A 13498-nucleotide genomic window follows, 5' to 3' on the forward strand; every position below is an offset into this window, starting at 1 on the left:
AAAAAAAAAAAGGCCATTGCAGCCTATTCTCAGAACTTTCTCAGCTCTTTCCCATAGAGACCTACCTTCATGGTCCTAAAGAAAAAGCAAGATGCTCAGGGAACCCTGTTAGATTTTATATGTATGTATTCTACCTGTTAATGTTTTTATTCCCTTTGACATTATGACAGCAACATAATCACTGTAATGTAATGTTTACTATGACATAGTACAAAAGTCTAAGGATTTTGATTTTACAACTTTAAAAATGTTCCCACAATCACAGAGTTAAAGGACAGGGAACTCGGAAAACACTATCAAAGCAAAAAGACCATATAGGAAATCCTTTTTTCCCTAAACAGACTCAGAAACATAAATGGGGAGGAATGGAGAGACGTAAGAAGAAGGAAAAGAATTCATGGCAGGATGAAGTGCGCCCGTAGCCTGAGATATCTCAAAGGATGGCTAGTTATATGTCCAAATGGAAGTTTCCAGGGAGCATGAGCAATAACATGGATACCAACATTCTTCTAGGCAGTCCTAAACACCTACGAGAGCCCCTTTCCCAGAACCTATTGTTAGGTCTACGACAGGTCTTAATCTCGGGTCCATTTATTATTTTTTAAACATTTTAATAGAATTTGTTTTCTTTGTAATCCTCTTTATTTTTGTTTTAAGCACTTGAAAACATTCTTCTGAGGAGTCAGTAGGTTTCATCAGACCATCTAAGGACCCTGAAATAGAAGAGGTTAAGAACGCCTGATCTAGAATAAAACATTGTCCCAGACCATGCTAACATAGCACCCCTTCTTATCTGACATCCTAACCTTCAGGCTACTATGGACACTAATCAATCCTAGTATAGCAGTAGTCAAGGCAGAGCCGCCAATAAATAAATAAGGATTCCAGCTACATAGGGTTAATTTTCACATAAAAGTTTGTCATTTCATGCTGTTTGCTTAATTTTGCTTTGTTGTACCTGACCTGTAACTTCATTGCCATAGGAGTTCCCGAAGAGGAAATTCTCCTTTCTGACATAGGTCTTCACTCTCTTCAACTTGGAAAACAGAGGTGCTGGGGCAATGAGAGGGTAAATAACTTGCCTGGTGTCATCCAGCCAGTAAATGACAGGAGACAAATTTGAACTCGGGTCTTCCTGACTCCACACCAGCTCTTTCTCCCTATCCCATGTTGCTCCTCATCACTTAATAGTTTATCATTTTCATAACAACCTATTTCATCTTTTAACAATTATTTTATTACATACAAATTAAGTCTTGAAGCACTTCTATCAAGTAAACAGCCATCTATCCATTCTGTTGGTGAGTAGACAAAATCATACCAAAAAAAAAAAGAATTTAAAAACTAAGTTAAAGCACAAATCTTTTTGGTCCATAAAGACAGTTTTAGTAAGGAGGGCTCCTGGAGAGTCAGCAAAACTTCTTCCCTTTTCACTGAGAGATTCAAATCCATTTTTTTTCCACTATTCCCATTCTTAATTAATGGGTCAGAAACCCATTTTGTCAACAATGTTTGCATCTCTCGTGTATCAGTCTCCCTTTGTAACATCTGCTTGTCTACACTGTAACACACAAGAGAGAATATTTATTAGTAAGCACTGCCAAGTACATTTATATAAAGCCAGCAGCTCCTTTGAATTAGTCACTTACTGGTGACTGGTTAATATTATCACACCAACTAATTTATTTTTAAGAGAACATAGCTAACACTGGCACCTGCTTCAAGACTTCCAGATCCCTCAATTTATCATTAGAAAGGGCTTTAGAGATCACCTAGGAAAAGACAGCATCACCTTGGCCAGGGTTCTGACCTCAGGATGAAGATTAAATCTATCTAATCTCTCTCTCTCTCTCTCTCTCTCTCTCTCTCTCTCTCTCTCTCTCTCTCTCTCTCTCTCTCTCTCTGTCTCTGTCTCTCTCTCTCTGTCTCTGTCTCTCTGTCTCTGTCTCTCTCTCTCTGTCTCTCTCTCTCTCTGTCTCTCTGTCTCTCTCTCTCTCTCTCTCTCTCTCTCTCTCTCTCTCTGTCTCTGTCTCTCTGTCTCTCTCTCTCTCTCTCTCTCTCTCTCTCTCTCTCTCTCTCTCTCTCTCTCTCTCTCTCTCTCTCTCTCTCTCTCTCTCTCTCTCTCTGTCTCTGTCACACACACACACGATAGGAATGATTCTCTAGGGAAAAGCTTTGGTCTCCAACTTCAAAGACAGCAGCTGTACTGGGTGTGAGAATGTCCAGACAGAAAGAGAGAGAGAGAGATGCGGGAGCCCCACTGCCAGCACTCACCTTCGACTTCTTCTTCGTCGCACACGTGTTTCAGGAAAGAAGCCCCTCTGTCCAGGACGGCTTCATCCTCCATCCTATAGTAATAAAAAAGAAAGAAGGAGTGTTCAGACCTCTCCTGGAGGGAGCCGCTCGAAGCCGCCCAGCTCCTGGGCAGGTTAATCTGCTGCGTGCTCCCGTTCATGTCCGCAGGCCACTCTCTGCTCTACAACTCCGGCGTGGCTCCTCCGGAGCAGTGTTTAGGATTACACCGGTCCCACATAGCTCGAATTCTAGAATTAGCAAGTGGAGGAAGGGTAATCACCGAGCGCCAGAGGGTTCCCCCTCCCCACCCCCGAGCACTCGGTGCCTTTGCGGAAAGCAGACGAGAAACTAGAGGAGAGGAAGTTTGGCGTGGCTGCGGAACGGAGCGCCGAGCGTTTGTGGAAATCCAGTAGCAGCCAAGCAGCTCGGATGGTACCTGCTGCACAAATGTATACACTCACACACGCCCCCTGTGCACACCCACCCACAGGCAGAGAGGCAGAGACGCAGAGACACAGAGACACAGCGAAACAGAGACGCAGAGACACAGAGACACAGCGAAAGAGACAGAGGGAGACAGAGACAAAAAGAGAGACACAGAGAAAGAGAGAGAGAGGCAGAGACAGAGAGACTGAGAGACAACAAGAGAGACAGAGACAAAGAGACAGAGAGACTGAGAGACTGAGAGACAACAAGAGAGACAGAGACAAAGAGACAGAGAGACAGGCAGAGACAGAAACAGAGACAAAGACAGAGAGAGACAGAGACAGAGAGAGACACACAGAGAGTGAGAGAAAACAGAAACAGACAGAGACAGACAGAGAGACCAAAAGGCAGAGACAGAGAGAGAGAAACAGAGAAAGACAAAGAGACAGAGAGGGAGAGGAGAGAGAGACAAAGAGACTGAGAGACAATGAGAGAGACAGACAGAGATAGGGAGACAGAGAGATAAAGAGAGACAGAGACACAGAAAACAGAGACAACGACAGAGAAACAGAGATAGAGAGAGACACACAGAGACAGAGACAGAAACAGAGAAACCAAGAGGCAGAGAAAGACAGAGAGAGAGAGAGAGAGAGAGAGAGAGAGAGAGAGAGAGAGAGAGAGAGAGAGAGAGAGAGAGAGAGAGAGACTCTCTAATACACAGTGGGAGCCTAGCCTTCAGCCAGCTTCTTAATACCAGCAAAACATATGCTTCTGTCAAGTGGCAAGCTTTGAGTCACATGTCGGCCTTACAGAGGTCTGACATCAAAGCTTAAGCTGGGACCCAGCTCCAACAATAGTCAAGCCATCCTAGTGTCACTTAGACATGTCACTCATTCATTGACTTTCTTCTGTCTTCTCACTTCAGGGTTTCCCCATGCCGGTCCTTTAACTTCCCTACACAGGAGCTAGGATTCTTTATTTTAGAACCATATTCTGCTGCCCTCCTGTCATGTTACATAATAGGATCTACTCTGCATTTTCACATGCTAAATAAGACCTCATGAGCCTTCCAAGTCTTGACAGCATTTTTAGGCCGACCGTTGCCAAGCACATTTCCAAGTTTACAATACGAATTAGGAGTTATTTTCATACTAGGAGCCTCCTTTCTTTAATTGTACAAACTTTATTAGGGAGAATTCCATGAACACCATTTATAGTGAAGTTAGGAGAAAATCCCTCGAGTTCTGCAGGGCCCAAAGGACTTTAGGACTTTGGAGAGTACTATCAAACCCACTGAATTGTTCTTAGGCTTATAACAGTAACTACTGTTATACAGAAATTTGTTATAATCAATTCATCATCAAGCATTTATTAATTTCTTATTAAATGACAGGTACTGTGCTAAGTGCTGCAGATACAAAGAAAGGCTAAATCATTCTACTCTCTGCTCTAAAGGAGTTTACACAGAAAAGGAAAAGACAGCATATAAACAAAATAGGAACATACAAGATAACATATGTGGATGGATATCCAGAATAGGATATTTCCCTGTATTCTATCATATGCATATATCCATCCTATCTTCCCTAAGTAACTTGTCATCCATTCCCTAGAAATATGGAGAATTTCTCCCCCTGAAGTCATGGGACCAGCATCCAAATGCTCCACCTGAGCTATCTTTTTCCTTTTACTATGTACAAACTACAAATAAAAAACCCAAACTGGACCAATAGCTGGCTAACAGCATTAAATAATGAAAGAGTATTGACTTTGAAGTCAGGGGACCACCACTGTCTGTCATGAGCAAATCATTTTACCTCTATAAAACTCAGTTCCATCAACTGTGAAAGGAGAGACTTGGACTAGATGACTTTGAAGGTCTAAAGTTATGCTCTTTTTGATACTGGAGTCAGAGCCCCTGGGTTCAAATCCCATCACTGATATTAACCTTAATTCTTTGGATCTGGATTTCCTCCATGAGTTGGCTTCTGAGGTCTTCTCTAGCCCTATACCTCTATTCACCCAACCTGACATGCCATGACCAGCCTCGGTGCAGTAGGCCATCTCCCTGGTTGGACTGTAATACCTCCCGCATCTTCCAAAATCTACAACTTCCCAGAAGGTCCAACTTACATGATACTGACTCTGAACCTTTCCTGTACTCCCACACCAAAAGTTTTCTTTTGTCAAACTTTCCTCAAACATTTGGACTAGATGTTTCATCTGGCCACATCATCAAACATACTTTGTATAATACTTATTTGTGCACATATAATACTCTCCCAGCAAAATGAAGGTAAATTTCTTGAGAGGCAAGGTTCAGTCATTTGTTATCATTCAATGTCTACCACCCAGAACAGCACCTCACACAGAAGCCATAGAAGAGAAACACTTATTGAATCAAAATATGAAAGGAGATGACTCTAGTCCAATCAATAACCAGTATGTCCTGCCTTACCAAGAACCACCACCAGCTCAAGAATCAAAATTCATTGATATTACATTGTTTGTAGATCCAAGTAAGGATTACAACTCAATGATCAAATTATCTTAACAGATGTCCAAAGCACAGAATATCCCCTGACCTGTCAATTACTCCAGGCAATCTATTTCCATTGTTCCCCTTACTGGACAAGCAAAGCTGTTTAATCCACCTTCTGTAGGTGAAGATTTAACAAGCATTTACCAAGCACCTGCTCTATGCCAGACCCTATGCTCAGTACTTTACAAATATCTCATTTGACTTTCACAACAACACTAAAAGGTAAGTGCTGTTATTACTCCCATTTTATATTGAAGAAACTGAGGCAAACAGAAATATCTCACCTGAGTCACACAGCTCAGCTCAGACTTGAGCTCATGTCTTTCTTGCTCCAAGTTCAGGGCTCTGTTTACTAAAAAACTATTCACTCCCCTCAATTCAATAATAACCTACAAGAACCAACATCCCCCTGGGAGACAATCCCAGGGCCTCCACAAAATCTAGATTTGTCAGATACTGAGTATATAATTCCCTAAAGCACAGGTTAATTTGCTGTGTCTGAGTTTTCTCCATCTTTCATGCAACAGGAGCAAGGTAGAAAAAAAGATGCGCTATGGTTACCCAGGAACTGTAAGAGATTTAAGACAAGGGCTAGTTTACAGGTTGAGATGCAATCCAACGTGGAGATTTCTCCACTCTCCACCTCCATCATCAACGTCTGGGTTTCTTCTGAACTATAAACTGACAATAATTGCTAGATCAGTCTTTGGTTATTTGATAAATGGTTTAGATTCCCATATGTAGCAAGGAATCAGAAATTCACACAGGGAAAATCAACTCTTTTTTGACTGCTGCATACGTGAACCCCACATCATGTTCTGAGAGCTGTCCCTTCTCTATAAGAAGAGATAAGATGCTACAATCTGCAAGTGTGAGTATTACAGACTAAAAATACAAAACCTGGGCACACACAATATGCATATTCTCATGAACATGAGAATGAACATTCACCATTCATTTAAGCACTCATGGTCTCTTATACCAAGAGAAGAGGAGGAATCCTCGGCTTCCTTCACCAATATGCCTTGAATGTCAATTGTTTAGATCCAGAGAGTTTGGGGTCCTAAAATTCTCCTGAATGTTGTAATTAGAACTGCTGAAAACATCTCTTTAGATTGATGGCACGTATTTTCTAACCTGACTCGATGTCTTGTTAACTTTACCCAAACCGTCCCACAAACATTCCTGAAACATGCCTTTCAAACTGCTTGTGCATTTTGCTGGAAACGAGAAAGGGAGGGAGAACTCCTTCACTGAAGGGTGTTCATATCACAAGCAAGAGTGAGTTCAGAATAGATTTGGAAGCCTCTCACTGGCATCACGGGGATAAGGGTCATGTTAGTCTATCTTATAAAATTTACACTGAGCCAATATCAGCTTCTTGCAGTGTGGACTGTGACAGTAAAAGTTATAGCCCTGCTATATAAATCCACACCCAAAATGGAATTTTTCTTATTCTCTGTTATTCCGGGAGAGAAAACCCATTGGAGTGGAGCACATGTCTAAATCGGCTGCCAAAACCATTGATTCTTTCCTGGGACCAGATTAACACGGAACAGGCTCATCAGGGGGACTCATGCCCATCGCAAGAAAGATTTAGGGACAGCATCAACCACTGGTTGTAAGACCCTTGTCGTAGCCTGTCCTCCAAGAGAGCCTGCCCCTAAATGTCCTTGCCGACTGCCAACGTGTTCCCCAGCTGGTCCACCCGGAGCAAGCAACTGCCAATCAGCCAGTCAGCACGTGGCAGGCTACCAGCACCCAGGCTTCAGGACGTAAGCCTGCCCCAGCACATTACTGTTAAAGGTTGAAGGTCTTTGGGCTCACTCGCCTTTAGACTCCTCGGTTTCCCTTCTCCATCCACCCCTCCCTTCCTGTGGCCCATTTGAAACATTTAATTTATCTTTATTGTAGTAGTATTTGATTATAATTTTATATAGCCAATGCTTAAATGCTTTTCCAGCCAGGTATTTAAGAAGAGAATGAGAAAGGAAATGGAAACTTCTATTTAAGGTGGTTCCCAACTAAATCTGAACCTCACTACTTTTAGCTTAACTAAAAGAGCTATGGAACTTGAGGTACTCAGAGGCAACTTCATAAGAAGGGGAAAAGTGTATCTTATAACCAGGGCAAAAGGCTTTAACCTTTGTGATGTGTCTCTGGCCCCTTTTCCTGAAGCCTAGGAACCCCTTTTCAGAATGTCTTGAAATAAAATAAAATTAATAATATTTTTCATAAAATTAAAGTGACATAATTAATCATTTTAAGACATATTAATTAAATTTAAAATTTCTAGATAGTATTGAAATATAGCTATCAAAATACACCTACACTAGGGCATGACCCTGTGTTCTTCTATGTAAAGGATTTACTCCCCTCTTTCCACCAACAAGTACTCCCACATAACCATCCCACTTCCTCCCTTACCATGGTTTACATCCCCTCCTCCTCCAGGTTAAGTTGGAAGTTACATAAGGTTCAAGTTAATAATAGGATTTACTAATTCCTCTCCCTCCCAAAAAAAATCATGAAAGTTATAGCACACAGCACACAGTACAGAATGACTTTCTCTTTTCAATACATTGAGTCCTCAATTGACAATACTGATAATTTTCTAAATCACTTTTGTGGTGTAAAGTTTATTAGTTAACAATTTCTTTAAAGTGTACTTGTTTTAACAGAATCATTCAGTCTCTTTACAAGCTTCAGGGAGCCTCATAATCTCATTTTACAACTGCCATCCTAGGTAGAGCAAATGTTTAAACCGATCTTGCTACACGTGCCCTTTCACACTGAGTGAAACAAAAGATTCATAGGGAGGGAAGGGTTTAAAGAGCAAATAGGCCATAGTAAGTAAAAGGATGGGTCTTCTAACTGCAAAGCTAACTCTTTTCCCAGTGGGCCATGTATGGATCCTTTATTTCATAAAAGCAGTACCAATCTCTCTCAGAATTAGGATTTGGGGCCATCTGCACCCAGAGAGAGAATTGTGGGGAGTGGGTGTGGATCACAACATAGTATTTTCACTTTTTTGTTGTAGTTTGTTTGCGTTTCTCATTTTTTTTCCTTTTTGATCTGATTTTTCTTGTGCAAAAAGATAATTGTGGAAATATATATAGAATAATTACATGTTTAATATATATTGGATTTTTGCTGTCTAAGAGAGGGGGAAGGAGGGAAAAAAATTTGGAACACAAGGTTTTGCAAGTGTGAATGTTGAAAATTATCTATGTATATGCATATGTTTCAAGAAATAAGCTCTGCCACCTAAAATTGGACCAACACACCCACCTTTCCCCAAAGTTCCCTCTTCTCTTTTACTTCTAATCATTTCTAGAAGCTAGGAAATCACTTATATTATTAGAATAAGCGTTTGAATATCATAGTTCCTTTTAAGCTTAAAAAAAACTTTATGAAGTCTTTTCTCTGATATAAACTATTTTTAGCTTAGTTCACTTAAAAAAAAAAAAAAAAAAACTTGCTCTTAAGAACAATATTAATTCTTAACCTGAAGAGTTAAGGAAACTTATCAGGGTTTAAGTTTGCTGCCACCTTTTGGTAATATATTGTCATTGTAGGCAACGAAGGAAAATAGGTCAATAAAGTAAAATTCATAGGGCTCCGTGTGTGTGTGTGTGTGTGTGTGTGTGTTGTATTGTGTTATATTGTGTTTTGTGTGTGTTTAGGGGATTGGCAGAAAGAGTACTTCTTCTGTAGAGTCAGCCACCAGTCAACTACTGGTGTAGTTCTGTATAGATGAGATATAGCAGGAGTTGGTGATAAGGACACTAAACTTTGGCACCTGTTGTTTCTGTAAAGAAAAGATTCTGCTCCAGATTGGGGGAAGGAGGCAGGGACTCTCCAGTGGTAAAGAAACTAATAATCAGAAGTCATGATAGATAAATAAACCACAACATATATCCTTCAAGTGCAGGAACTCACTTAAGAAACATACATATTGGCACAAATTCAAAGCAGAAAAGGCAAGCCAATCAATCAGTCAACCAAGAAACATTTATTAAGCACCTACCATTTGCCTAGCACTATGCTAAGCTAAAAATAAATAAATGCAAGGCAGATAAGAATTTTGAGAAGATATAATCTCTTAAAGAGAGACATCAAAGATTTGTAGAATACACTGAAGCTTCCTACCTACACATCATGAGTAATGTAGTCTTCATGGATTGTAATGTTCTGGCTAGCTTTCTGGAGGTCCTCTGAATGGGCCTTGGTTTCAGCAGAATAATCACCACGAGAATAGTCAGGAATAAAGTCCAAAGTATTATCTTTTTTACAGTCTGTCTCCTCACCTTAGCTTTCTGGGGGACCTTCAGACGGGCCTTGGTCTTAGTGAGAAGTGAAGGAGACAGGACAGCCACCAAGGGGATCTCTGTCTTCAAATCCTCCTCTAAGTCTGACTCTGACTCTTAAATACTCTATTACAATTAAATTCATTCATCATACTGAGTATAAGTCAATCATTATATCACCAGGGAACCATTATTTGTTGTAAGATTAAATCAATCATACTGAACTAGAGAACTATTAATCATTATTGTCTTATCAATTCCACTGAGTTAACACCTTGTAAGAGCACCTCCCCTCAAATACATTTCTCCAGAGTTCTGGCCCATTACAATGGACCATAGCAGGCCGAAGCCCAGGCTACTGCCCCTCTGAGGTTTCTCCATAGCATTGTAAATGTTATATTCCCTCTATTTCCTGCAGAATATAAACTTTTTAAGATCCAACTTGATTTCATTGTTTTCTTTTCATCCTATTGTGGTGTCTACTAGGTATCAAGTAGACAATATATTTTTTTGTGGAATTAAAGACAGCAGGATTCATCTTGTTTCCTACAAAGAGATTATGGAGTTAAGGACAGGACTATTTTTGACTAATCTTTGTTTCTCTTAGAGTACAGGCTACGAAGTTATTGATGACTGACAGGGCACAGACCACAATGTTAGGACTACAGAGATCATTTAATTCAATCCTTTCACTTTACAGATGAGGAAAATGAGTCCCTCTGGCACTCAGAGAGGTTGAGTGACTTGTCCAAAATGACTCTGAAACATGGAAAAATGACTGAACAACCACAATTTCATATTCCTAAAACAGTCTTGACTTTATGACTTTTTTTTTAAGGCTGGGATTAAGTGACTTGCCCAGGGTCACACAGATAGGAAGTTTTAAGTGTCTGAGATCAGATTTAAACTCGGGTCCTCCTGAATTCAGGGCTAGTGCTCTATCCACTGCGCCACCTAGCTGCCCCATGACTTTTTTCTCAAAAAATAATCAGGGTCTTCCCCTTGCTTCTAGGATAAGTTTCACCACCTCATGTTTAAAATTCTCCATAGTCTGGTTCCTATCTACTCTTCTAGATTTATTTCTCATAACTCTCCTTGTCATGTACTTTATTCCACCAAAGAAGCCTGTTGTTTGTTCCTAGCCCATAATATTGCATCTCCCACCTCCATACTTTTGCTCAGGCTGTGTCCTATGCAAAGCCATGAATTCATAGATTCTTTAGCTTCCTTTGAAGTTCAGCTCAATCTCTGACATCATCTTTCCTCATCTCTCCATCTGCTATTGGTTCCCCTTGGAAATTACCTAGTACTTAGTTGGTATATACATTTTTAAAAACCTGTGAGTATATGTGTGGTTTCTCCCAAAAGAATGTAAGCTCCTTGAAGACAGGGATTGTTTCATTTTTATTTGATAACTAGTACAGTGTCTGGCACAGAGCAAGTGCTTAACAAATTTGGTATCTAGTACGTGGAGATTGGGGATGTGAGGAAAGGAGATCTAAACTTTCTTCCAAGAATTTTCTTTGCAAAAGGTTAACTTTCTTCAGGCATTTAAGTTAAAAAAAATTTTTTCCTTCTTAACGAATGGTTAGTAACAATTCATAATAAAACTAAGTCTCAAATTTCTTATTAGGGAATATGATGTTTATGACATAAAACGTGTAAAATAAAGAACATTTAGTTTTGAGTCTTAGGTGCCTGATGTTTACCCAAATAGGTATATATTGTCTAAAGAAAAGATACTTTCTATAGCAAAAGAAGAACTGCTCAGGAATAACAAAATACTTTCTATAATTTTTTTCAATTCTTAAGAGTTTGTTTATGCAGTATTCTGCTGATATAGAGATTATAATTTGCCGAGGAGATAACTACATCTTTACATGACATCCTTTGGTGTTTATTTTGATAATTTATTTTGATTTCAGCAATTTGTTTGGTCCACTCTTCTATTAAATATGTCCAAATTATCTCAGTTAGCTAGACAGTTATTAGTGGCTGAAAAATTCTAGAGAGTACATCCCAATGATCTTTCAGGCAAATAAAAGATGATTAGCTAAGCACATTTTTGGCTTTGCTTAGACTAACTTTAACCCTCGCTGTCCATAAGCACTGAAAGCTAAGAAAATTTCTAGTCTTTTTGGCTTGACTTATTCAGATCTGGTAAATTTCTAAGGGAAATAATCTTGTTTGATTCCATTCTTTTCTTCTCTCTCTCTCTCTCTCTCTCTCTCTCTCTCTCATCTCTCTTTTTTCTGATGAGGGCAATGGGGTCAAGTGATTTGCCCTAGGGTTCCACAGCTAGGAAGTGTTAAATGTCTGAAGTCAAATTTGAACTCAGTTCCTCCGGGCTAGTGCTCTATCCACTGTGTTACCTAGCTGCCCCTCTATTTCTCATTTTTAAATATTAGCATTTTCTTCAAAATAAGTCTCATTTTTATTTTTTTCTTCAAATTTGTTCAGAGCCAAATTATGCTCTAAGCTAGAGGTCTGTGCACTGGTAGTTATTAGAAATGACTCTCAAATTAGTGGCCAGTCATTTTTCTGTCAGGATTCTTTCAGTTTCATATTTTGTGATGCTATGGTCCTTAACATTCCTACTGGCTTCACCTGCTTTTTAAATAAACCATTAATGAAATCGATTTGGACCTTTAAATGCTTATATTCTGCAGGGGATAGAGGGAATGTAACAAATGTACAAGCAATTAAATAATAAGTAATATGAAGTCATTTCAGTTGGAGGCAAAGGATTAATAAGCAGGAACATCAGGAGAAACATCATATGGCCAGTGTCCTGGACTTGGCCGGCTATGGTCCATAAAGCCATAAAGAGTTGGAACCAACTGAATGACTCAACAACAACAACAACAAACAAGGTTATTAGGGTAGAAATGATGACAGCATGAAGTAGAGTCATGTCAAAGAAGACTGAAAATTTAAATGGGAACCAGAATGTGGAGGACTTGAGTTGTTCTAAATTCTATCTGATATAGAATGAGTGATTTCCCATTCAGAGGATTTTCAAAGTACACCATGATTCAGTCCAGCTGAACTACCAGGTCATGGAGACGTGAAACAGTCTCATCTTCATTTGTGCAATTAGGAATCCCTTTCACATAGGTACATCATCTCCACAATCTAGAAAATCTGCAGAAACATTTTTGCCTCCCTCCCTTTGTACCAATGAAAAAGTCTGATTTTTTTTTCCTTTTCTTTTATGGGATATTTATAATATTTTATTGTAAAATTTGGGTTAACATTATATAATACTAGAGATATATTTTATGCATTTCTGAATATGTAAACTTTTTCTATATCATCTGATGGCTTTTATGTATCATCTTCAGCTTCCAAAAAATTCTCAGAAAATTCCCATTTAATTTTTCATGCTGACCCATAATATATTAAAATCACAATGGGGAAAGTGGCAAAGGTAGAAGAGACAGCTACATATTGTTTTCTTTGGATCAGAATATAAAGAAATTTTCACATCTCATTGCAGATTAAATGAACTGCATTGAATTGCAAGTACTAACGGAATACTCTATTGTTAAGTAACCAGGTTGACTGGATTTGATTGTAGTATCACACTTTTCTGCTCCTTCTAATAAAACAAAGAATATGAGTGATCATTGACCAATCTTAGAAAGCTGACAGGCACTTCCACCATCATTTTATAATGATGGCTATGGGTAGTGTCAGGGGCTAGGAAAGTGATCTGAGTTAAAAAGTGGGGAGTCCACATTTCTGTGATTCATAAATTACTTTTTAGAAGTCCTAAATTGAAATCCCACCTTAGACATTGACTAGCTATGGAACCCCATACAAATTACTTTCTCAGTTTTCTCATCTGTAAATGGAGATAACAATACCTACCTCCCAAGATGAAATGAGGTAACATATATAAAGCATTTTTGCAAACCTTAAA

General features: G+C 39.3%; 1 protein-coding gene across 2 annotated transcripts in view; it reads right to left on the reverse strand.

Annotated features, from left to right (window-relative positions):
• The window catches only part of SLC4A4 (solute carrier family 4 member 4), a 379308-nt gene that overhangs the window by 337369 nt on the left and 28441 nt on the right, over positions 1 to 13498 (reverse strand). For both annotated transcript variants that reach the window (XM_074274439.1, XM_074274438.1), the window contains exon 2: positions 2275 to 2348. In XM_074274439.1, the coding sequence (XP_074130540.1) occupies positions 2275 to 2347 (73 nt within the window). In that variant the 5' untranslated portion in view covers position 2348. The remainder of the gene's footprint in view (positions 1 to 2274; positions 2349 to 13498) is intronic.

Source organism: Sminthopsis crassicaudata, chromosome 6 (genome assembly GCF_048593235.1).
Source record: "Sminthopsis crassicaudata isolate SCR6 chromosome 6, ASM4859323v1, whole genome shotgun sequence".
NCBI classification, from domain to species: domain Eukaryota; kingdom Metazoa; phylum Chordata; class Mammalia; order Dasyuromorphia; family Dasyuridae; genus Sminthopsis; species Sminthopsis crassicaudata.